The sequence below is a fragment of the Egretta garzetta genome, unplaced genomic scaffold (assembly GCF_000687185.1).
Source record: "Egretta garzetta isolate BGI_Z169 unplaced genomic scaffold, ASM68718v1 scaffold454, whole genome shotgun sequence".
NCBI classification, from domain to species: Eukaryota; Metazoa; Chordata; class Aves; order Pelecaniformes; family Ardeidae; genus Egretta; species Egretta garzetta.
In genome coordinates, this window is record NW_009259429.1 from 233,620 (window position 1) to 260,059 (window position 26,440).

Genomic DNA, 26,440 nt, shown 5'->3' on the forward strand with positions numbered 1-26,440 from the left:
CGAGCTATTTTGATATAAATATACTGATTAAATATAGGGAAACAGAAGCCTCATATTGAACTGTGCCATTATGACATCGCTTATTCAGAGTGGAGGTAAAATGTACCTCTCTGGTTTAAAGAAACAAAGCTATTTGGCATTAATGGCAGCTTAGTTTGGTAGATTTATTAGAAGAATAAGAAGGCTATAAACAGATAAGATCAGCTTCCTTCACCAGCACTAAGGAGAGAAGCTCTTACCGTGTATTTTTGTCCATTTCAGACTTCGACCAGTTAATGTCAGACTTAATTGTGATTTTGAGATAGAATCATAGAATCACTTTGGTTGGAAAAGACCTTTGAGATCATCGAGTCCAACCTTTAACCTAACCCTGCCATCCCACCACTAAACCATGTCCCTAAGCACCTCATCTATCCTTCTTTTAAATACCTCCAGGGATGAGGACTCTACCACCTCCCTGGGCAGCCCATTCCAGAGCCTGACAGCCCTTTCGGTGAAGAAGTTTTTCCTCATATACTCATTCACTCATTCCTCAGATACTCATTCACAAGGAAGATGGAGTGAACGGCCTTACTTCAGAGGCCAGTAAGCTGCAATCCACATGTATCTATCGACTAAAATTACCTGTTCATTGGCAGTGCTGTTCCTGACCTTAGGCAGGATTGTGTATTTGTTGAGCCCATACTAAATAGTTGCAATGTATTGAATATCTTCCACAGTTTTGAGAACTGAGAACATATATCATTTAACAGGAGGACTCGGTAGCTTTATCATGCTTGTCGTGAGTAACTTTCACCTGCCTGCTCTTTATGGTGACATCTCAGCACATTACAGCAGTAACATCTAGCCAGAAAAAAAAAGAGACACTTAAAACCAGTACTGACTTCTTAACAGAGTCAGATCCCATGCTAGTGGGACTCCTTCTCCATATGCGCTCCTGGTATCCTAACGGAAAGACTGAAGGGAGATCCGGGATGAAATGTTTGTCAAGCCTGTTTATTACTATGTGCCTGTGTGTCTGTGCATGCTCTGAGCCACCATAGCATTGGGTATGGGAGGTGAACTAAAACCAAATCACATTAAAGTCAGTAGGTGACAGACAGTAGTTATGTTTGGTTCCTGGAAATATTCCTGCCTTTGCCTGGCATCATCTACTGAGGTATTTTTAAGTCTTGTAATTTTTTTAATTGTTCATTTCTTTGTAGTTCAAAGATTGCAAAATTGGAACATGAGGGGTGACCTTGGCAATAGTGAAGGGAATTAATTGCAAACCCTGAGGATCGAATTCATCCAAGTGTAACTGCTGAAACTGGCAATGCAGTCTACTCTGAATTATATCCACACACGCCCCTTTTATGTTGTTTGTATAAACAAACACTGCTCAAATTTTTTTAACTCCGTGTATCTCACACCTGGGACAGACTAGCCTTTCTCCCATATTACCGGCTGTAAGCAATTTGTAGTGTTACTGGACTGTTTCCAAAGTATCTTCTGATCTTTCTGTATTGGAGCAAGGGTGTGGTACAAACATAGATTATTTAAATTCTCTGCAGAATTGCAAGGAGAAGAATCTCACTGTATAAGAAATTGAGCAGGACAGAGCAGACTTCATGGAGAGTAAGAAGACTGCCTTCCTATGCCTTGGCACACAGGGAAAGCATTACATGTAAAAAAAAAAGAGCATACACAGTGAAACAAAAATTTGAAGCTAATGGCTGTATGTGAAGCCATGTGCCAAAAAGTCAGGCTCTTAAGCTGTCTCGAACTGTTGCTGCTGCTTATGCGCTGGTTTCCATGGGCAATAGTTAAGGGTGGTCTGAGAAGTCTCAGAGGTCACAGATGCAAGCATGCAGGGGGACAGATGACTTTGAAAGGTTACCAATTTCACGTGGTCCTGGGCAACCTGCCCTAGCTGACCCTGGTTTTGAGCAAGGGGGTTTGGACTGACCGATCTCCAGGGGTGCCTGCCAACCTCAGCTGTTCCATGCTCCTGTGGTTCTAATTACAGTATTTGTCTCTCAAGCTGTTTTACATGTGTCAGCCTGGTGACTTCCCAATCATTGGTAGGTATTGATACATGGTTTCCTAGAACTTGCTGTTCAGGTGGACAGCAGGCAGTAGTTGATCCTTACCACCTGCCTAGAGAAGTAATAAGGTGTTTGACAGTCTTTGTCCTGTCAGTTGCAAAACATTTGTTTGAAAAACACTATTTTCTGCTTTCCATAGGCATTTTACAGTCGACCGCAGTGCTTGCTGGAAATCCCCGGAAAGACTGTCTTTGACCTAAGCCATTTCTGGTGCATGTCCCCTATTTGGAAAAAATGTTTGAAAACTAGATAGATGATCTTTGGCTGTCTTGTTTAGCAATGAAGAGATGACAGCCACTGTGTGTGTGTGTGTGCACTACCACCCTGCAATTACTGTAACTACAGCTACAGTAATTACTGTAACTACTGTAAAGATGTCCATGTTAAGTTCTTGGCTTCTGCTCTTAAGTTTCCATCTGTTCAGATAAAAAAGAAGGTGCAAGAAAATGAGAGCCTGGCAACTTAGCTGCCTGGATTCTCAGGGCTGGTACAAACAGAAATATTCAGTGCCTGTAGGCACCCTTGTTGTGTATTGTTTATTGTTTGCAGTTTTATGATGAGAAGACTTAAGCAGCCAGCTAGCATCAAAAATGAAGGAAAAATAATCTGGGGAAACTTAAAACAAAACTGTTACAGCATGTGTTACTACAAAGGCACTATAGAAACAGAAACGCGTAAGACGAGGTCTCCTGGCTTCTTTTTCCACCTCTCGGATAGTGACTGCCCATTGAAATAGCAGAGGACCAAGAGTCTAAATTTCTCTACCTGACTCTGGCTGCTTTGCTGTCATTTAATACTAACCCGTCTCCATTTTTCCAAGGCATAGATCCTTAAAGACAGTATTGTGATACCAATGTAGTGCTCTTGTAACTAATACAAGTAAAACACAGTAACTCTGTAGATGAAAGGTTCTGAGCATATTGCAAAGAACGATGATGGTCACAAGCCAACAAGTTTCTTCTTTTTCAGTAATTGCTGTTTCCAATTGAAGTTAATATTATTTCCTATTAGACTGAATTACAGACCTTCACTTGCAGAACTTGCCTGTTTCCTGAGGAAGGAGTTAGAGCTGGTGCTTTAACAAAGGCCACACTAAATAAAGACACAATTCTGAGCTTTTGCTGTGCAGCAGCCAGGGCTGGCAGGGGGTTGGGGATTTTGCTCTTATTGTTCCTGACATCTTTGTAACAGAGAGCTAAGCTCTTCTGAAGAGTAAATGTTTCTGGGTATAATTTATGATAATAGCAACAATCATTCTTTCTCCTTGACCTTGTGGAGATTAGAAACTAAGCTTTCCCTGGGGTAATCCTAGATCGGTATGTCTCTGCTTGGTTTCCTTTTTAAAGGAGACCCTGGCAGTTTGCACCTCCTCGTCCTATATCTATGAGTGCATGTACTGCCATGACCTGGCAGTCGCTTATGAAGCTTAACTGTACTGTTTTCATCACAGGTTTTTACCCTAAATGCTGAACTGACTGTTTTAAAAAAGCATGTCTGCTCTGCAAGACAAATCCTGTTCAAATGAGTTACACGTCTGAGCTGATTCAGCTTCGTGGATTCTTCTGGGGCTGAACCACCTTCTGTTGATACAGTGCATGCTGGTCTAACGTGTTTGCTTAGAAAGAGACTGAGCTGTGTTTTGCTTTTACTGCTTATCAGTGTAAATCTGGAGCGATGCTGCTGAGTTTCAGTCTGGAGTCAAACTACTGGGAACTCCAGTTCCACTGAAGAGTTTGTACTGAAGTTCTTTCCTTCCATGGGTTAGAAAGTATGTCATGATGGCTAGAGGGGGAGACAGTAGCTGTAAGTTTTTATTCCTAGGCTTGCTGGAAAACACTCTGCTACTGTAAGGAATTGGCTCAGCCATTCCTCACCTCTTTGGCTTCCTTCAGAAATGCAGATGATCCTTCCAGAGAAACAAGGGGTTCTTCCAAGACAGGTGCTTCAGAATTGGTAGGCTCTTCCACTTGGAAAGGATGCGCTGTCTGTGATGCAGTATGAGAAGATAGTTAAGGAACTTGAGAAGAATATATGCACATTAGCAAAAAATTATAACAGGTCTAATATAACCTGGCCCGCATGTATCCTGTTGTAATTATATTGCTTCCAGCATCCAGACTGTCTGATGAAGAGCTGCCTCTCCGCAGCACTGCATTGTGCCAGGTAGTCAGTGCTCAGTTCCCTGTTGTGCCTGCCAAATTCTTCAAGAAGAATCTCTCTGTAGAGTCGATGCATTAGAACATCACAAGAAACATATGTTCCTTAAATTACTTTCCATCTGGGCATCCCATTCTTCCTTATACAAGAAGTCACAACAGTTTAATTAACTTTGGAACCTCTTTTAGTCTGCTAAACTCTGTTGAGATGCTCAATGTGCTTGAGGGTAAGTGGCCAAACTAACTTCATCTGACAGTACATGGAGAAAGGGCATTTACCCCAGTATAGCAATGCTTTACAGTTTTGCCTATGTACAGTTTTATTCACATAGTCAGGGCTCAGAGGTACCTGATGTGAAAAAGGGCAGGTGAAAACTAGTTTATTTCTCAAATAATTGTGTTTCTTCAGTTTTCTTTGAGGTGAAAACTCTGGGAAGAAAGATAATCAGTTTCCCATGTTTTGTATACATTTTATTGATTATTCTTCCTTTGCGTTTGGAATGCAGAGCGCTGGGTGTTTATTCAAGCAACAGGTAATGAAGCATAGAGCAGATTAAGATTTTGAATGATAATATTTTTGTCTGCAAGCTGAAAAAAATAATTGTGCACGTTGCACTTGGTGTTAGAATTGATGCATATTTAACTTTGTCATTTTGACCATGTTCTTCAATGCGTCTATGGTTTTAGATCAGCTTTCTGGAAGCAGAATTTTAACAGGGCTGTAAAGAAAAAATTTCCTTGTAATTTGGTATTAGAAACAAAAATCATGTTGCCATGCTAGCCATTAGCTGCGTGGGTAGCTGGAGCATGAAACTCCTCGGTGTTCTGCAGTAACCACAGTGCTGCACCTTCTGCAATGGTCAAAGTGAAGCAGGCTGGACCTGTTGCAAGAACAGGTTTTAGCTGTGTGTAGGAAAACCCCATTCTTTTACCCCCCATTAGGATGTTTATCTAATCTATTAATATAAGACCATTTAAGTGTGCCTTTTTAAAGAGAGAGATGGGGTAACAGATAACCTTGATGTCGTGTGACAGTTGGGTTTTTTAGTCTACCTCCGAGCCTGTTCTGCAGATGTCATGGGCATAAACAAACATTGCTAGTGTCTCATTCAGTCATTTGCAAACTCAGCATAAAATCTGCAACTCTGTAGTTCAGAGTGCATGAGATAGAAAACTTTGGTAGTATAACAAGTGGCTTTGTAGGAAAAGTATTGCTTGTGCTGTGTGCTTGCTGCTGGCCTCCTATTTGTGCCAGTAGTCTTGGCAACTGTGTGCACGATAGTGTCAAGGTTTGAAGGTAAGTGCCTTTACATCTCTCGTTTGCAAGATTGTTATTTGTGAAGGTTCGCCGTACTTCTAGTGTAGGAGTACGTGTGTTTTGAGGAATGGTTGAAGTTACCTACTAGCTTTTGCAATGCATCTATAGATAACGTCCTGGAGAAGCTGGGCGAGCAGTTAAGTGAGTTAGCTTTATGGGCGGACAGCATTTGAAAAACTCGAGACCAGACTTGCCGAAGTTCATGCTCTTTTGTCAACTATGCCTATTGCGTGCAGCACGTAAGTGCGTTATAATAGGAACTCTATAACTGTGACCTTAGATCTATGGACCTTTTTCAAAGAGAAAGCAACACAGTTTTTATAGTTCAGTAGAGATGTCAGGAGGCTACTAATACCCAAGGTGGCAAAATCTTCTTAGCTTAACTTTACATGTGTCCTGTCTGCATTGTTCTTCATTAAGTCAAACTGTTACCTGCTGAAAAATCTCCTGCAGGTATATATTGAGGTATTGAAACATAATAATATTATTATTATTTGAAATTCACTGAAAGCTCATACACTGTAACCCTCAAAGCAAGAGACTGTTCAGCAGCAGTGCTAGCAGATCTAAGTAACCATGCTGAAAGCAGACTTAATAGCTGGAATTTGTGGCATCTGCTGAGAAGCGCTACAGCTCCAAATGTTGAAATTTAATGCATGTGTACTCTAAATTTAGGATATTTGGAAACTGAAAGAATTTGAGCTTTACCAATTAAGTCTACCTATCCGAATCCCATAGTTAAGAACTTATGTCTACCGTTTGTTGTGCTGCTAAGGTCATTGATACCCACTGATGGGACCATAAAAGTCACAGTGATAGAAGCATAAAAAGAGTTTGAAATTGGGAGATTTCACAATATTAAACACAAAATGGAATAGTGAGGGGTTTTCTAGTCTGGCATAGAAGGACTGACTTCATTGCAACAGTGGGCTTCTTTAAATTTAGGAAAGACCTGTTGCTTATGTTTCTCATATCTATATGCTTACATGGCACTATTTATTTAATTATCTAAGGCAAAATGCAAACATCTAACTCATTATGCTTTCCAATAAAAAACAGAAACACATTCATTCACCACTGGTACCAAACATCTCTGGATGAAACAGAACTCTCTCTTTATTTCTGCCCACCAACACTTTTCAGTATTTTAAGACAAGAACTGAGGAACAAAAGAGGAGCTCCTTGAAGATGTAGGTGAAGTAAGTTCATTGAGCAGCTTGCCATTAGGACAAAGTGATCTTCTCTTGCAAAATAATAATTAAAAAAATGCTACGCTGGCATCTGTTTCATCCAGCAGTGATGTTACTCCTTCTAATCTTTCATTAATGATAGATCTTACCTGGCACTGATTAAAGAGAAGACTACTGCCTATTCATTCACAAATGCTACAGCCTGTGGGCTTGATTGCCTTTTATTCAAGAAAACGGGTTCTTAAATTTTGGCTGGTTTGTGAGACCTTCTGTGATTGTAATACAGCAGCCAGAACCTGGATTGTGTAATTACACTGTTGGGTGGAGTCGGTGCCTGATTTTAGTGCACACATTACGTTATTGTACCTAAGAGAGCTCCAAAATCAGTTCTTTTCATCTGCGTGTGTTGGTGTGTTCCTGATGCCTTCATGCTAAATTAGTTTATTTTTTTATATATATAAAAAAACTTATAAAATTATTTATTTATATATATAATTCTGGAACTTCCCAGATTCCAGGAATGTGAAAAAACAAAAGATTACTTGGATTTTCATTAAGAAAACACTGACATCAGCGTCAGGTGAGATTGACATTATAAGGCGGCCATGCTCACAGTGGCGCGACATGGCACAGAAGTGTAACATCAGTCAAGCCATTAGAAAAATAGAAGTTTCATCGCCTTCAAATATTTAGTCTCTAGATACCATGATTTTGTGTTTGAAAATGTCTCTTTTGAAATACTAAGTTTTGGCTTGTGCTGCCAGGTAAATGGGAAATGTTTTCCTGCTTACTGTGAAAACCCCTTGCTTTGGTGAGGATTGTCTTTGTTTAGCTGCACAAACTTTTGCAGTTATAATTAATTAAACAGTTCTCAGCATTCCAGGGCTGCACAAAAATATTTATCTTTCTGGCTTTCTGTTCGCACAGTTGTAACTTGGGAGCTTCAGGCAATTTTTGTAACTGTGGCAATGCTCTGCCTTCAGGATTTTACAACTGGGCCCTGAAAATTAGCTCTGTGATTGAATCTGGCAGATTGGTTTTGGCTTGAGAATCAGCATATGTTTTTAACATATGCATGTTGGCAAATCAGATTGAAGTCATAACTGAGAGGCCTATTATCTCAGTTCTACTGGTGCGTTTAGGAATTAAGAGTAATGGGCAAAATAATAATGAGGGAGGAGTCTCAGCAGCAGATAGTGAAGAACCACACTGGCCCCAGGTAAATCTGCTTGCAGATAGCAATGGGTTTTTTTAGTTTGCCAGCGTAGTTCCTGGCAAGAACCATAGGAGTTACCTCTTGGTTTTTCTGCCCACAGGATCAAGGCTAATCCAGGAATAGCAGACAACCCATTCTGGCTCTCTGCCTGTGTTTATCTCTGCCTATCACACAGCATGCTGTTACAGGCTCATTTCTTTAATGCATGTCGTTTGTATTCATGTCCTGCTCCAAAATGCACCAGTGTTTTCCTTTGCAGGAGGAATTGTTGCACATGGCAGGGTTTCCTCGGCCAGTCTCCTTGGGGTCATGGGCACCGGACCTCCAAACATCAGACTGGCTCAGGGAGGAACAGGAGATGCCAACCATTTCTGGTCCTCCTGCAAAGTCTCTTGCGCCCTTTTCACCGATTAACCCAAGAAATCCACAAGGATGGCCTATCTCTTTTATTTTCTGTTAGCCAATGATGCTAATTTAAAAAAACAAACAAAAAACAAGGACACCAAGGGACTTTTTAAGATTTTCCACGTGCATCAATTGCAAAGTTGGAGGCAGTTTGTTGCTTTCTAGAAAGTGAAATTGTAAAAGGAAAAATGTCAGACAGCAATTTCTGAGGGGCGTAGAGATGCAAAGGGTCCTTCCTGCAGCTCTGGGCAGGCCTGAGGGGCAGCAGCGAGGTGCATTCCCACCCCGCCTGCCCAGCAGGCACCGGCACTGCTCCCTTCAGAGCAACTGCAGTGAAAGGCCTGGGCCACAGTTAGATCTTGTCTGGAAAGCATTTTGTGCTTGCAAACCATGGCAAGTCACCTTTTTATGAGAGTTGGGAAAGGCTTAACAGATCTGTTGCAAATGACCTGGCCAGAGCCACTGTTCTGTGGTAGGAAGAGCCTGTGTCTCAGTGAGGATGCTCTCAGCTGGTCAGAGATGGGCTTTGAGACCCAGGTCCTTCAGAGGAGATCTGTAGAATTCATAGAATCATAGAATCGTTTAGGTTGGAAAAGACCTTTAAGATCATCAAGCCCAACCCTTAACCTAACCCTGCCATCCCACCACTAAACCATGTCCCTAAGCACCTCGTCTGCCCAGCTTTTAAATCCCTCCATGGTTGGGGACTTGACCACTTCCCTGGGCAGCCTGTTCCAGTGCTTAACAACCCTTTGAGTGAAAAATTTTTTCTTAATGTCCAACCTAAACCTGCCCTGGTGCAACTTGAGGCCATTTCCCCTCGTCCTGTTGGCCGTTACCAGGGAGAAGAGACCAACACGCACCTCACTAACAACCTCCTGTCAGGCAGTTGTAGAGGGCGATAAGGTCTCCCCTGAGCCTCCTTTTCCTCCAGGCTGAACACCCCCAGGTCTCTCAGCCACTCCCCATCAGCCTTGGGCTCCAGACCCCTCACCAGCTTTGACCTCTGCAAGTCTGGTGGTACAAGCTGATACATGCAGGTCAGCAGCAAGTGCTATTTTCTGCATCTGATTCAGCAGATGGCACAGCAAGTCAGTCCCTGTAGCTGCATCTGATCTTGCAAGCGATCGAAACATACAGCTGTATATTAATTGAAGTCAAGACTGCAGTTAGGTCCAGAGTCGTGCAAGAACAGTTCATCTTCCGGATTGTTTGCCATAGTTTTCTGCTTATGGAGAGTTTTAGGATGTCGAGGAGTTGCAAGGAGCGAGAGGAGCATGATTGGTGGTTTCCCTTCCTCTGTGTTTCCTCTGCTGAGGTGGTTACTTGCAGTGCCCGTCAGGGATCAAACAGCTCTCCGTGCATCTGGGGGAGGCAGTCACATCCTTAACCACGTAACTATGACCATATTGTTGTAGTTAAAACTATCGTGTATATCTATCTGACTCTTGTCAACTATAGACAATTTAAGTTGGTTTTAATTATTTTCTGTCTGTCTAGAAACCAAGAGTTCCTTCTGCCACAGCATACAGATGTTACAAATATGTTTTTCTAATGAGACACATGGCACATTCCAGAGCAGCACAAGTACTTGTTTTCAGCTTGAAAATGGAATCTTTTCCCTGTTGTTAAAAAAAAAAGTTGTAAAGTGGAATTATAATAAACAAACCACAGACTTGAGGGTCTTTTTTAAGATTCATAGTGAGTTCCTAATGATTACGTCATGGTTTTTTTAGTAAGCTTGAATTTAGTTTTTCCTTTGATTTGTAGTTAACATGAAGTAAAACCTGTCTGATGCTGCACCGTATTTCTAAGCATGGCTTGCAGACAAGGGTGGAAGAGGTGGTATTTCTGTCTGTGGTTAGTAGGATTGCTAAGAAAGATCAGAGTTGCCAGTTCTAGGTTTAAACTATTCTTGTACCATTTTGTATTCTATAAACAGAGGAAACTGTGAAGGCAGATTCCGTGGAGAAAAGATCCCAATAAATACAGTATTATCCAGATGTTTTCCATTCCATTAGTGTCTGACTGAAGGATAACTCGCTAAACTGTGGAAGTTAGTGTCATGGCATATCCAAGCCAAGACCTTAGTAACTTGATAACGATCCACTAAAATTTGAGAATGCTTATCTTCTAAGATGTGAACCAGTCATTGTTTCAAGGGAATTCAAAAGAAGACTTTCTTTTGGGGCCAGTTGGCTGTGATTAAATTTCTTTTTCCTTTCCTTGTCTGCTTTGAAAGACGTGGCACTTGTTGAGATGATCCTTAAAACAGATCCAGCATGGTAATAATTCCTATTTTTACTCTGTAAATGTGGGAGGTTTTTGCAAATTTGGTAAAATATTTTGAATGTGAAAGGAATGGCTCCTGACTTAAGCTGGTTGTGTTTTGGAGCAAAGTTTTTCTGTTTTTTTTCTAAGTCGTCATTTCTGTTGTTATTTTATTCACATATAATTACATACTCAGAGATGGCTTTTTTCCTGCAGCTTGTAGAGGGGTTTAGTGTTTGAGAATCCAAACTGTAAATATGCCACCATTTTCCACATCAACATGAGACGGTTTAGGTTTCAGATGCTCTGTCTTTTCCCTTCTCCAATTAACAAGGTTTCACTCTGTTTTCTTTTTGATTCTGTTGCCGTCCTTGGGGTTTTTCCATCTTGGTGTAAAGCTCAAACAACGCATCTTCTTCTAGCCACCCTCCTACATGATTCACCATTTTGTTGCAAATTAGTCTCATTCCCACCAGTTTTCCCCTACATAGTTCTGCTCATTGCACGTGGGTCTCCCATGGGGGTCATCTTCTCTGCACGTAGCCTCTGTATAGTTTCAGTAAATCAAATAGAGGGGAGTTATCATGGCTTACCCTACTCTGACCATAAGTGTTCTGGTATTTACATGTGTTTTGCAATGCTAAAGTTTGCATGTGTTTAAAATGTGAGCAGATGAACGGAAGAGAAAGCTTGTTCAGTCAAACCGTTTAGAAGAATATGGGATGGGCTGGATGGGAGACCAACATGGGACAGGCTGGATGGGAGACTGTCTGTTGTATGTGTGTCTTGGGACCAGCTCAGGCTGCCAAGAGGGAGGCAAATTTTGCCATTCTCACCTTTCATTCTTCCATTAGAATGGTATTTTCTTTCCTGCTTTAGAATGAGGTTCTTGTTTAGAAGAACAAAGTTTTTCTTTCTTGATATTGCTGTCACTGTTGGCCCTGTCTTTGTTTTGCTCTAGAAAAACAGGAGGCAACGAAAAATAGCACAGGAAGAGAAGAGAGGTGGCTGCAGGGAAAATATCTCCTCCTCTCCTTGCTCCTCCTTTCTTCAGGAATCTGATCCCTGGGCCCTCCTGGGGACCCAGGCAGGAGGGAGGAGTTTGATAGCATGGCTGTTTCTTCTGGGAAGACCTACTGTTTTCATCCGAGATAGCAGGCATTCCTCACCTCTGAAAGCCAAGCTCCAAGTCTGTTGTCCTAGCATTCAGTGCAGAGGAAGGATGACATAATTTTCTAAGCCCTCTGGAGCGCTTTCCTCTTTGCATACAATTAACTTCCCTCTGCCAAAAAAATGTCTTGGCTCCAGCGTTCTTAAAAACCCTCAGAAGAGACCACTTTGGGGACTAGTTTCTTTGTGAGGCATGAGTTAACACTGGAAGTCTGTGATCCCACAGCATGCCCTCAAGGGCTGCTGCACATGATCTCCACATGCCAGTCATGTCCTAGGCCATTCTGATCAAATGAGCGTAGTACCGTTTTCCAGGGAAAAGTTACAACTTGCTATAAATTCTCTGCAAGTGCTGCTACCACCATCCTTCTTGGTTATGTCTAAATAAAACAACGCATTTTAGTTCAAATGAGGGGAAAAAGCCCACAGTAGAGTCCATTCTTTATCGGAGCACATCTCACCCAGCTCCAGCCTGATCCCCTTGGAAACGGAGCGGCTGCCCAATTCTAAATGAAGAAAATTTCAAAGAACCTATGGCTAAAATATTGACAGCACATAACCATATCAGACATTACTGCGATTCTTTACAAGGTGTATAGCAGATGAGCAGTGTCCGCTTTACTTTCCACTGCTGCGTACTTTCCCAGTTTACATGTGGCATCGCTGGAAGACAACTTCATGGCAAGAAACTGAACAAAGCAATGGTGGCATTCTTCGTAGAAATCGGAGAGTATGTGTCCCTAGTGAATTGCTGCTGCGAGTATGACGGTTTCCCAGGGCTGGATTGCTTCATGTGCAGAATTTAATGAGCTGCCAAATGCTTCTAAATGTCAGAAGGTCCAGAGGAAAATGCATGGTACAGAACATGGCACAGACAGAAATGCAGAGACAGAAATTAATTCTTTAGGTTGCAGCATCTCCCAGTTAATTTTCCATGAAGGTTTCTCCCCTTCCCCTCCTCCAGTGTTTTTCAGACTGTGAAATGATCACTGTTTCCCTAGAGGCAGATAGATGCCCAGGCTAAGGGCCGCAGGAATGATAATCGCGTTTATTTTCTAGAAAATGAATAATTGCATTTATTTTCTTAGCGCAATGCGACCCAATGTTGGTGTTTCCCTTAGCTGAACTGCATCTCTTTCTTTCTGCTTAGATCATGTGATAATACAGCTTCATCTGATGTGGTGTCAGTGAGCAAAGTAAGACAGACCTGTTCCCGCAAGCATGCCCACAGTATGAAGAAAGGAAATAGTTGGATAAAAGAAGTGTGTGTGTGTCGAGGGAAGAATAGAAAGCCCATCCTCAAGCTAGAAATTTTCAAGAGAAGTAAAGCTTTTACAGCAAAATAGAAATTGAAGTCATTGTAGTAACTCCTGACAGAACAATGATTTATCCAACTTGCACAGCAGTGCGAGTGGTGGGGTTTGGACACATTAGGATAGCTGTCTGAGGAAAACATCCTTCCTGACATTTCTTTTTTAAATCCGAAGCCTGCTGTCCTTCAGGCACAGCGTAGCTAGGCAGTCTGTTGAGCTGTGGGTTTTAAAGCCTTTGGAAAAATCTGTTGAGATTAAAAAAAATAGACAAAAAAAAAAAATCTTTCTCCTTCCCATTCCTCCTAAACCAGGTTTTCCACATTCAGGCTCTGCTTGTGTATATGAGCCATTTATAACCCTGGCACATGTGATTTTTTTTTTTTTTTACAGAGTGGAAATTTCTTCATGATACGTGTTATTTCTGGTGCAGACTCAATGGTATTTTCTGTTGGCTGACCGCAGCCTCCTGCTGCCCAGTGCCGTGTGTAACAGGTACCAAGATTTGGCTCATTGCCTCATAAGATGATCAGGACCATGCTGCATCGACCTGGTTCTCTGTCCTGCAGCATTCCCACCATGAAAGTGTCAGGGAAGCTGTGATGTGGCCTAAATAGCTTATCTACTACAAAAGGTGGTAGATATAATCACTTGTAAGATGAGTTTTTCCATTGCTCCTAAGGTGTTCACCCCATCCAGCTTTGAGTATTTAATTCTGGTCCTTTTAGCCTACCTAGCCTACGTCTCTGTCCTTACCCTGTCTCGGGAGCTTTGCATCATTTGAGAGGCCCTGCTGAGTACAGAGAAAGTCTAGATAGGCAATTAGGCTTCTCCCTTAAGTACCTGAATTTAGAACATGTAAATGCCTTTTTTGTAGACGAGGTACGGGTTGAAATTCTCTGGAACAGAATGCTGAAAGGCATCTCCCAGTGTCTGTTGCAGATTGCTGCTCTTTCCTTAGGGAAGCTGGTCAACTCCAAATGGGCCATGCTGGAGGGATTCGTCCCATCCCATGTGTCTGGGGCAAGTTAGAAAGCCTGAATGGGTTGGTGAATTCAAGCTGGACTTCCAGAAAGTCTTTCAGCTGATGAGCTACTGGGTAATTTTCAAGGTGATGAATGTAGCAGCCCTGATATGATTGTTAGACATAGAAGTAAACTGGTAAAAGCTGTAAGCAGATGTCCTGTTAAGAACACCCTTGCATTGGCAATCCAGGATTGATCAGATGCTTAAAAGGACCTCTGATTTTGTGGATGCTGCTTCACTACTCAGAAGAAGAGAAGGAGCAGCGGGAAAAACAGTGCACGTGTTTGTAAAGAGATAAGGGCAGCGTTTTAGAGAGCACCTTGCAACCAGCAAAATGGAAACAGATGGCACATATTTTACAGAGTGGAGTTATTCCACCCTGAAGGATGTTCAAAGTCATACAAAAGGAGTTCTGCTTGCAAATCCCATTATTGATAAATGGTTTCTAACGGGATTGGTGCTGCTTATTCTTACTGTGCTCGCATATGGGCACACACAATGTACATGCACAGGTTTGAAAATGCATTTCATGGGTTCAGCTGCTTTCATTAATTCCAAAATCATTTTATATTTTCTGGTATGTATCTTTTTTCCTCTGAACTTTGTAAAGGAATTGGTACTTTCTCCGCTCCGTTATTTTCTTTTGAGTGCTTAAATGAAAAGGGCTTTTTTTTTCCCAGCATTAATAAATTTGTTACTGGGAATGGGAAAGGTGTTTTCAATTAGAGCTGGCACTTCTGAGCCTTCCACCAGGGTGGCAGGTATCCTTGGGGAAAAATCAAGCAAATGATAAATCAGTCTGGCTGTATATTGAGAGGATGGATGAGATACGTTGTGTATGAGAGTATTATGGTAGCCATATATTAACGTGTAATCTCAGTACTGTGTTCATTCTTTTAGCAGGAGTAAAGGGGGGCCTCTTCATAAGCTGCTCCAAAATGGCTGTTGTTGCTATTGTTATTACCTTATTTATATTCCCTTCTGCCTTGCAACCCTTCATATCGAGTAAAACCTCACTGTGTTGGATGCTGTACAAATTAGGAACAGATAGATTGCTTTTCCACAAATTGCTTACAATTTAAGTAATGTTGTATGTTTATTCTTGCACAGAGATGTCTCCATGTTAGTTGTTCCCTCTTTGATTCTGCACATTCCTCCCTAGCAAAACGGTTCACATTAAACTATAGCTGCATCAGTTCTGCTGTGGTCTGGAGGCCTGAGCTCTGCGCATAAGAAATGTAGGATGTGAAAAGCCATCAGATAGTGATAATGTAACATAAAAATCAGTGGAGGTAGTACTGAATTAGCCTGGTTTAATTGTAGTTTCAAATAATCAGGAATATTTTCAGTGTTACTGAGTGAGGAGTGGAGCAGCCTATACGTCTGGATTATTTAGAACAACAGACAAAATTATTCTATAAGCTGCGCCCCTGAGATGAGAGCCCTTCCGATGTAAAGCAAAGCATTGGCTGCTTGAGCTAGGGGTGCCTGACCTATAGCTAAGAGTAGAAAATAGGTCCCCTATATTCATTCTGGCCCTATTTCCCACAGGGCAAAATCTATTGCACGAAACCAGCGTGTCCCGGCATGACCCCATTTTGCTAAGATGCAGTTCAGGTAAGCAAGGCTGAGCAGTTCCCGTTCCACCTGCTGGGCACTGCCAGCCTTGCTGAGCACAGGGACAGGATTTGCCTCTGCAGGTGGGTTTTATCTGTGCCAGCCTCCCACAAGCATGCCCAGGAAGCGAGGAAGCATGCTTTTGCATTGCAGTACGAGGTAACAGGCCAATGTTAACTATGATGGATTTTTTTTTTTCCTTTTCTGCACAGACCCTTCATGCTTCTGCCACCACTGATGGAGTGGATGAGAGTGGCTATCACCTACGCTGAGCACCGGCGCAGTTTAACTGTGGACAGTGATGATATCAGGCAGACAGCCAGACTGCTCTTACCTGGACTGGACTGTGAGCCCCGGCAGCTAAAGTATGTGGACTAAGCTTTATAAGCAGCTGAAGTAATTGTAACTTCATACAATATTCTTCTTACTATATTTCATGGGAGCCAGATCTTGAAATACTATACAGGCAATACATGTTTTTTACAACTTTTTAGTACTCCAAGAGATAAAGAAACTGGCCAAACACTGCAGCTGGGGTACAAAGATTTTGTCTTGCCAAAAGTTACGTAGGAGGAATGAGACAGAGAAGGATTGAAATGCAAGTATTTGTTCTTTGTATGCCTCAGCTTTAATTACAAGATTATTCTTTGCCTGTTCAGATACCTTGATGAAAAGTATCAGCACCTTTTAAAATCCTCCCCTCACATATATATTGAACAGGGATTTATGAATAGCTTGATTTGTTATCAGGTTTTCATATCAGGGTTACATCTTGAACTTTAGTACAAGGTAAATTCTTGTTTCTTGAGTGAATTCTGTCCCTCATATACCTTTGGGTTAAATGAGCGGGTGGGATACATTAAGAACAATAAACAATACTTTTATCATGCTCTTAAGTGATGAAACGATCACCTGAAAAGATAAAAATATACCCTTGCTCTTAGAATTCTTTTTCATTAACTATAAAAGCAACAAGGGGCTTTTAATCAGGAGTCCTGCATCTGTTTTTGTTGCTTTTTACCTTTTCCTGCTGGCAGCCAAAAAGGCTCTTGCTTTTTGCTACATCTCTGTCTCTCCATTTGTCAATTGAAGCGTAGTGCTCATTACCTACAAAATCGAATGTGAAGCTAAATTAGTTGGTGAGTACGCTGGTGCAATTAGGTGACTGAATGTTTTGTCGGCTGTGGCTGACTCCCAGTCTTATTCTCAGCTCTCAGTTCCCGCCTTCCTCCTGAGACGTGGTACCTGACCAACTGAGAGTGCTGCCAGTCTTTTTAAAAGTGAAGTTACGCAGGTGATCCTCAGCTATTATTTAAACTCCTTGGCTTCAGACTGGAAGGGAGCAGCTAAACTTGGACTTGGCATCCCCAAAGCAGGAGCTGTACGCTTATTCCTGGAACACTTTTCTTCTCCCTTTTCTCTGCCAGTGTACGTGTGCTAAACTAATTTTACATATGTGCCTAATGCTTGCCAAAACCTTTGAAATTCTTTGATGAACAGTACCGCAGAAGACTTTCAGTCAGTTGCATGGTTTTTCTTTCAGTCTCTGCTTTAGAAAGACTTTTGATTTCAAAACTGAATCCAAACCTTCCACTTCAAAGGCATCCCACTCCCTCTGCGCTGTTTTTCTGTGCACATTAACATACAAAGCACACCCTTACTTTATAGATCGTATACCTTAAAAAACAAACACAAATGAAGGCAGGGATTTGGGTGTTTGATTTTGCTGCTGCTGTGAGCTAAAAGGAAACACGTAGAGACAGCCTTTGTGAAAATGGGGTCCATCTCAGTAACTTAAAACTGAAGGTGTAATGATACAGCTGTGAAATGAAGGTCTGGGTAGAAACCCAGGAAGTCCAAAATAACGTAGGCAATAAATAAAAGTGAGAAGCTGGTATAAAGGGCCTCAGCCATGCTAAGTGGGATATTCAGGCATAAGTTAATTCAGTTGCTGGATTGTTAAGGGTTAGCAGTACTGGCCCAGGGAAGGAGTACATTAGATGTTTCTATCCAGTTTGTTGTTACTACAGAAAGAATGGCAATTCTGTAACAAAACTAAGATCCTTTCACCCCTTTGACCTCACCAAACTGTTCCTCCCTACGCTTTCCTGCAGGTGAGCCAACCTCTGCTTTAAAGTAACGCATACCATCTTTGTAGTAGAGGACAAAAATCAAAGCTAAGCTTGATCAGGTCTTTGTTCTGAACTGTCTTGCCTGAATTTTATTTTCAGAGGTCTAAGGATGTTCTGTGATGTGTGGTATGGGAGAAAGAGCATTGTCTTTTTGCTGCGTGAAAGATCTAAACTAGCAGAAATAAACATGAGGCGAGAGCAGTGCCTCGTTTCCAGTGCCCATTATATGATCCTTTAAAGCAGTCATTTGTAGCCATTACAGTGCAGTTAGGGGAAATCTTGGAACTGAAGCCAAATTTATTCCTGGCTTGCTGCGTGACTATAGGGAAATTGCAACTTGCTTTTCCTCATGATGCACAGGCTAAAAGTCATATAATGATAGTTCCTTGCAGTGGTGATGCATCAGGTAGGGTATGTTGAAATCCCTGAAAGAGAAGTTGCGCAGAAGAATGAAGTATAATTAGGATAACCTGAAATTCAGACCTCTAATCTGTTCTCTGACACAGACTGCTTGGGCAGTATAGTCTTCCACAACAATTGCTTGTGTCTTAGTGGATGAAAGCTTCTAATAAGATGCCTTCAGTTTATGTTTGCCAGACAATTCATAAACATCTTCAGTAGTCACCTGCTGCTGGTTAAACGATAATGTAAGTGGGGAAATGCTATATTGCAGGGAACTGTGTTTCTTTTCCACCTACTTAAATATAACTGTTGGGAGTCTAATATTAAGTTATTATCACACGCTGCTTTTTTTTTTAATTATTTTTTCCTCACTGCAGGCCAAATTTAAGTCATTCATTACCAGTAGTTACAGTAGTAGTTACTGCTTATGAAACCCAAAGAGCACACCAGGCTCCTGTTCCGTCTTCAAGCTATCCCTTCCCAAACTAGGACCTCAGCCCTATCCCTTTCCCTGCTCTCTGGGCTCTGCCTCCCCAATGTCTCCCAGTCCACCTTCAGTTCTTCAGGTTATCCCCTGGGCGCAGCTGGGCGTACATGGGAGCTGCTGTCTGGGAAAACTCCAGGAGCACAGGCTTTGCTCTAGGAAGCCTGCAAGAGTTTGCCTCTCTTCTCCATGGGATAACAACTCACATGTGGAAAACCTGCTGTGGTTACAGCTGCTGCACAGCAGTTGTGCGTGTGTGAGCTCTTCCCCCCCAGCTCTTGTAGGATGCTCTACCTTTTACCACGTTCTACAAGAAACAGCTACCTTGCATCTGTCCTAGAGAGCATGCTGTCAAGCTACTGCTACAGAACAGCGAGCGTACAGTAGCTCTTGCATGGGCTGAGTCTGCAGGGCCCCCAGGAGTAAAGCTCACAAATTATAACTTCAGATTCTTGTGCCTGAACTTGCGCTCCTGGCAGCTCTACACCAAGAACTACAGTCCGCCTCTTTGCTGGGTGTCTCTGGCAGCTCTGTGCAACCGTTTTGTTTTGCTGTTCACTCTGCAGGTGAATTTGCCACCCTTGCTCCAGCAGTGCCTCTAAATAGCACTGGGTGGAATCATGCCTGTTAGCAAAATAGAAACAATATGCAAAGACAGGTATCATCCCTTCAAAAACTTTTATTTTCTGAGGCTCACTGGATTTCAAGTGTTGTCATTTTATTTCCCTTTTGTTGCATAGGATTCTTCTCATTATTATTATTGTTATAATAGAAAGTCATTGCATCATATTTGACATAATATTGTAGCATCACGATACTGTACCAACTACCTTATTAGAATAAGGTTATTAATTGACTAGCCTAGCTCTAGGATTTACATGTGTCTAGCATTAAGTGTTGTGCCTTACTGTCCTCTGTGTCCTATCTTGCGCTCTTGTGTATGTGTCCTCATCTAGTATCTGGCTGCTTCAGAGCTCTCGTCTTCTGATGTACTCAGCTGCCTCGGAGACACATTTTGTTTGCAGATGTATCTCCAAAGAGCTAGTGACTCCAAGACTGTCACTTTACTTCCCTTCTGAGTGTTCCCCAAATTGTACCCTGATGTAGTTCCTTTCTGAAAGCAGCTGCGGTGAGATGCTGTTTTCCCCTTTACAATGTGATCGGTCACCAGGCTGTGGAGGGATCTTTGTTAACTCAGCATATTGTTCGTGGCATCTGCTCACCATTTGTCATTCACCATCAATGCAAGTTCAGAAGCGTTAAAAAATGGCCAGCTGAATTAAAACTTAGGACTAAGATTCATCTTGAATCTTCTACGTGAAGTGATGACTGTCTTCCTTATCTGGCAGGCCATACAAAGCTTCCAGAAGAGGTTAGCCTTGTTGAAAGAAGCTCAAAGGAACTTGGCAGGCTGGTATCTCACTCACTGAGAGTTTGCACAAGAGCCTGTGCGGAAAACCAGACAACTAGTACAGCAGGCATTCACCCTGAAATAACATCAAAGGGCTGAGCATGTCAATGCCCAGCTGAGATAGGAAACACCTCTAATTTGGCAGTGTTTCTTCAGTGAAGGAGATACACTTCGAGGCCTGGAATTCAGAAGTCTCTGAGCAGATAACCAGAGGATTTACAGTAATCCCTGGACTCCTTCCAAATGCGATAAAGGTCATTTGATAAGTCATCTGAAGGATAAAGATTTAATAGAGCCTCATAGAAATGTTAACACGCTTCCTTGTATTGAGGGGTTGGCAAAGAGTTGAGAATGTTCCACTACCTAAATTTTACTTTGCTTTCAGGACTTCTTAAATTTTGATTTCTGCCCCCTCCCAAGAAAAAAAAGCAAGGATCATAATCTTATTTCAGAAATGCCTTTTATTTCAAAATAATAGCTAGTCTGGTAGATAGATAGCATAATAGTTTCAGCCTAGAACTACACTGGTATTTTATTAGCTACACTTTCTCTCCACCTCTTTCTCCTCATTGCAGTATGTTTTTGTGTATGTTTGATGGACTGTCCTATAACAAGCAGGAGTATACAAATATGATATACAAAACATATACAGCTAATTATTTAAAGCAGCTGGGTTTTGGGGAGGGGGGTTGTGCGAAGCAGAACTAAGGAAACCTGGTTGCTGCGGGTTTGCAGCCTGTGGCACCGGTCCCACCACAGTAACCTTGCTGCTGCAGTAACCCCAGCTGCTTGGTGCCTGTTACGGTACCGGCATATTCCCACATCCCCTCTCTGTTTTGCTGGATAAAGTGTAGCAGAAGCGGTGTCTGGCCCAGGGCAGCCCTTGTTGTGAGGGGCTATGTGGAAACTACCACTCTTGACAAGGAATAAGGATTTCTTCCTGCCTTTCCCTCAGAAGAGGGCACCAACGCGGTTTCTCTACCTGGACACCTTCTTTTATTTTTTTTTTTTTTTTTTGGCGGTGTTTCTGTGCACTTACTCTCTTTCTCTGAGAACTAAAACTTCTATCTCCAGTATGAGTGAAGTTAGCCAGATTTTTCAGAAATTATTATGCAGCGGGGAAGGGATACAATAGGTAAATTTGTGAAAATTCATGAGCCTGATTTCTTAGGAGACGGGGCTAAAAAAAAAGGAAAAAAAAAATGCAGAAATTATTTTGTCTTTTACAGACCTGAATGCTGCTTTAGTTCCTTCCGGAGACTGGATGCTAAGGCTGCTACTGAAAAATTCCAGCAGGATCTGGGTTTCCGAATGCTAAACTGTGGAAGGACAGATCTGATCAACCAAGCAATCGATGCACTGGGACCTGACGGGGTTAACACCATGGATGATCAGGTATGCCATATACCCCACCTCCCCCCAAAAAATTCTTTGCATCAACAAATTGCATGTTCCTTTCCATGTGGCAAATCGGTACATGAAGTCGGAAGTGTTAATTGCCTCTCTAAGGCTTTTCTAATTCTAGCTTGTGTGTTAGGCTGAAAATGAATCCCTTAAAAACCAAAAAAAATAACCCCCCCAAAAAGCCAGTCAAAGCCTAGAGCGAATTGTTTCTTTATCAGCTGGAATGTAGGTCTGTTCCTTGGATGGCCTGTCTCGGGCACTGACGGAAGACAGGTTAATACACTGCTGCGAAGGGAAAGTCTGAGGTTGTCTTAATGCTACGACAATGCCAAAGCAAAGTGGGTTTTGCCAGTGACACTCTCTTCTGCTTCAACAGCCCAAATCCAGTCTGGGTCAGTGATGGGTGACCAAAAGGTGTTACTGTCTGATGGCTTTCGGGCTGCCTGTGCCAAGTGAGTTCCAGGTTCTCAGTGCAGTCTGGCATATAAGAAACAGCAGTCTATTTTTTTCATTTTTACCTGTTTCCTGCTCAGCTACCCTGAACCATAGGGATTTGATAGTCTGGGGAGTCCTTAGCTGGTTCTGCTTGTGCTGTCAGTCCCATCAAGTAACAGCAGTTTGTTCTCTGGGGCATCATTCAGTGCTCTGAATTAGCTTTTAATTAAAAAAAAAACCCCAACCCCCCCAACTTTTCCCAATAAACACTCATTATAGCTGTCACAGCAATGAAAATGAGCTGTCATGTCTCAGAAACAATAGGATGTATAGCGGTAAGAAGGGTTTATGTTCAAGTGGAGAGGTTTTCTCATAGACAGCATTTTGCTGCACTAGCATATCAGCCCAAAATCTGAAACTGCCTGTCTTCCATGGTACTTTCTGCCATCCTGCGATTTTAAAGGAAGTGTGAATGCATACACAAATACAAGCAGAAACTACTGCTGCACACGCTTATATTTAGGTATGTAGTTGCCTTATTTACATATCCAATACAAGGAGCTTTGTGATCACAGAGGTGGGGCATCACATCATAGGTGCCCTCAATACTGACTTTATTAAAGTGACAAAGGTAGCCATTTATATTATGAAAGTCTGCCTTTTACTTCCTTTTTTTTTTCCCCGTAAGTTTTTGCAGTTCCCATTTACGCAGTTCCTGAGGCCTTTTGTTTTCTCAAAGCAGATTATTTTGCGTTCTGAACCTTGCTATCCTAACACCAAAGAACCTGGTGCCAAGACCACCACTTCTCACTGCAGGATGTGTTTTACCTCTCTTCAGCCAGCCAGCAAACTGGGAACTGTTTGGCTTTTGTATGTACCACGACCCTGCATTCTGTAGGCCACTCATTGGAAAGCTTGAGGAGTTTCTGCTGTCACTTATTTATGGTCTCATTGTCATCATGTTGATGTCATTCTCCAGCCAGTCCAACTGTGAACTTGGGGGGGGGGGGATCGTAGTGTGCTGGCAGCTCTGTCTTTGCAGAATGCTGCTCCCACAGCTCAAAGCAGTGTTTTGGCACTGACCAAGGAGGGCAGGACAGGCTCCCTCCGGAGACATTGTTGCTCTGAAATTCTCCACTTACGTGATTCTGGAGCAACTCATCTCTGCAGCTAAGCAAGTGTCCTCCCTTGCGCTACCAGTCACAAAGCGAGTTAAATCCAAACTGTGGCGATGGCTCTGCCATAGCTGGAATACGAAACCAGATTGGAACTGTGCAGCTGGCTGCTTTTGCCCTTCCTGCAAAGGAATAAGCCAAAGCCAGCATACCTAAACTTGGGAAAACTGATGTAGACATGGTAGCAGAAAGCAGGTCTCTACGTCCTGTTGTAGGATAGAACATTTAACATGGGCATCTGGTAAAGTTCAGTTCATAGAATCATAGAATTGTTTAGGTTGGAAAAGCCCTTTAAGATCATCAAGTCCAACTGTTAATTTATCACTGCCATCCCACCACTAAACCCTGTCCCTCAGCACCTCGTCTGCCTGGCTTTTGAATACCCCCAGGGATGGGGACTCGACCCCTTCCCTGGGCAGCCTGTTGCAGAAATTTTTCCTCATGTCCAGCCTAAACCTGCCCTGGCGCAACCTGAGGCCATAATATATCTTGAGGCCATTCATATATCTTGATTTCTTCTGGTCATGATGAGTTGTCTTAAAACAGCGCACAGCAGGCCAGCACCTCTGAAGCACTGCAAGCAGGTGTGACTCTCTCTCACCTGGCAAGTACAGGAAAAGTTTTGTTGTAAATCCTACAATAGACAGAACTGTTGGGCTAATTTAACATATGGGCTTTAGATCCAGGTTCAGATTTTGACCTCTGTCCCAGAATGTGAGCATGTCCAACGTTGAGGTGTGCGTTGAGACCCGCTTCTGTGTGTATGGAGATGCTTTTAGAGAGAAGGAGAGAACTCGGAACGTATCTGCAGAAACGAGTTTGGAGCAGGACCCTGTATTCACATCTAGCGGGTACCAAGCAGCGCTCTGGTTTCACAGGATTTGAGGTGTTTAAGAAAACAGTTTTAGAACCCTGACTGTTTGTCTTGTGCCTGCTTGAACCCTGCTTGTGCCCGCAGACCCTAGTTTTGAATTCTCAGTTAAGTTTCCTTGTCTATAATGAGAGTGGATCCTCCCAAGCCCCCCCATCTCCCCCCACCTCCAAAACATCTTTGCAAATGTAAGTGCAGGAAGATGCCTTTGCTGAAACAAGATCAGAACTCCTCAGTGTGAGACAAAATTCTATTTTATGATTCATGTCCGCCTCTAAAACTGTATTATTACAGAATGAGCAGCAGAGATGCTGCCTGTGAAAAATTCAAATGCTCGCAATAATTAAGGCGGGGGGGGGAGGGAAGGCCGCAGGATGTGAGCAGTAATGGATTTTACTGGGCCTTGTCCTTTCTGTCCTTGGCTACTTGTGGAATGAACTCTGTAAGTAAGGCTCATTTCTCTCATAATTCATCTCTGACCCGTCATGGTTTGCTGGTTAAGTAGAGAGAGAGAGATTTATGGGATTGAAATGCTGAAATATTGTGGCAAATAGGATTTCAGCAATAGGGATACGTTGCCAACTAAATTAATCTTGTGTATTTTTGTGTTGTTTCCTGCTTTCGGTTCATCTGGCTACAAATGATCCAAGAAATGGTATTTCTTTTTTGGCAGCCCTGAGAAGGCTCAAGATTTGTGGACAATACACAGCTGGGATTTTCAGTGATCCCTTTTGTATTCTTGCAGTCTTGACCCCTGATGTTTTGTCCGCATCACTTTCCAATACCTGTGCATTGTGCCCACTCTGCATAGAACCCAAAATGTTTTGAACATACACGTATGCTGTCCCCATGCATGCGCGTGCACGCTCTTCTGCGCGTTAAGATTCAAACTCGCTCTGTTGGTGACAGTTTTGCTGTTGATAGGTACAGCAAGATAACTTTTCTTTTTTCTTCCTGAAGGGTATGACCCCACTAATGTACGCCTGTGCTGCTGGAGATGAAGCCATGGTCCAAATGCTTATAGATGCTGGAGCAAATTTAGATATACCAGTGAGTAACAGAGGACCCTCTCCCCATAATTATTCATCCGTAAACTAACATGAGCAGTTATGAAATCTCTCCTAGCAACTGCAGGCTTCATCTCTGGAAGCTTCTGAGCAAGCCACTTCTTTCAGAAATCATTGCTTCAGGGATTTGGGAGGGGGAAGAAAACCTTCAAAACCTCTTGGAGCACTCAGTGGCTCCAATTATGATTGGCATTGGCAAGTCTAATAGGCACGGTGGGGGTGAGGGGGCCTCCCTCCTGAAAGAGCTGCCACTAAGAGAAACCAATAAGCCCATTAAAAAGGCCCAGGGGACTGGACTAGCGCTGGCAGTGTTCTCTAAATGGCGAAAGTTACTGTTCCCTGGGGTTGTCACTTACACAGAAAAAAGCCAGTTATGTACGAGTCTGAAGATTATGGCAGACAGAGGCTGCAGTGGTTAATAACTACCTGGTTGCTTTCTCCCAGGTTCCCAGTACCTCTCCCCGGTACCCTTCAGTCCATCCCGACAGCCGGCACTGGACTGCTCTTACCTTTGCTGTGTTACACGGGCACATCTCTGTTGTTCAGGTAAGCAGAGGAAATCCCCCTGTTGGGAATCTTTACTGGAGACGCGGAGGGACTGCAGTGCAGTGCTGTGAGCCGGGTGCTGGGCAGCACCCTCCTGTCAGGCTTCCTGAGCATGGGTCCGTCACGGGCTCCGTGTGCTGTCTGGTGGGAGCCTTCTGAAAAAAAACAGTGGAAAAATTGCCTGGTTTGAAAATGAGAACGCAACCGATGCTTTTCTTGTGGACGCGTGAATTGATGACGCAATTCCTAGCAAGGCCTTGCTAACAAAGCACAGTATGTTTCCTTATTTTTCTTTGGTGGTTTGTTTTTTGTTTTGTTTTTTTTGTTTGTTTGTTTCAGTATTGGTCCAAGGCTTACCACTTCCAGAACAATGCTGCACAACCATTTCTTTGGTATTAGATAAACTAGTGCTTCATATGGAGTGGTTACAGGCAGACAGCTTGATCAGGATGCTTTCTGACATTAGATGTTAATTGGTTTATACATTTACATGTGCAAAAATTAAGCGTATGCTGATTTCTGCTCTAATGGCAGCAAATCATCTGTAACTTCCTTTATAATCCCTGAGAATTGCATGAACAAGGCTCAAGCTGTCGTGGGAATTGAGCCTTTCGCATCCTCCCTGCTCCTTTTTCTGTGGGATTAAAGTAGGGGGCAGCGGAATGAGGTGGAATCCTGGAAATCCCACCTGAACTTCAAGAGGAATTCAAAACTGCAGACAGTCAGCAGATAAGTCAGTTGCTGGTG

General features: G+C 42.6%; 1 protein-coding gene across 1 annotated transcript in view; it reads left to right on the top strand.

The window, feature by feature from the left end:
- The window catches only part of ABTB2 (ankyrin repeat and BTB domain containing 2), a 134,801-nt gene that overhangs the window by 93,835 nt on the left and 14,526 nt on the right, over positions 1 to 26,440 (top strand). The window contains exons 4-7 of the mRNA XM_009637052.2: positions 15,979 to 16,131; positions 21,425 to 21,590; positions 25,041 to 25,130; positions 25,592 to 25,693. Of these exons, the coding sequence (XP_009635347.1) occupies positions 15,979 to 16,131; positions 21,425 to 21,590; positions 25,041 to 25,130; positions 25,592 to 25,693 (511 nt within the window). The remainder of the gene's footprint in view (positions 1 to 15,978; positions 16,132 to 21,424; positions 21,591 to 25,040; positions 25,131 to 25,591; positions 25,694 to 26,440) is intronic.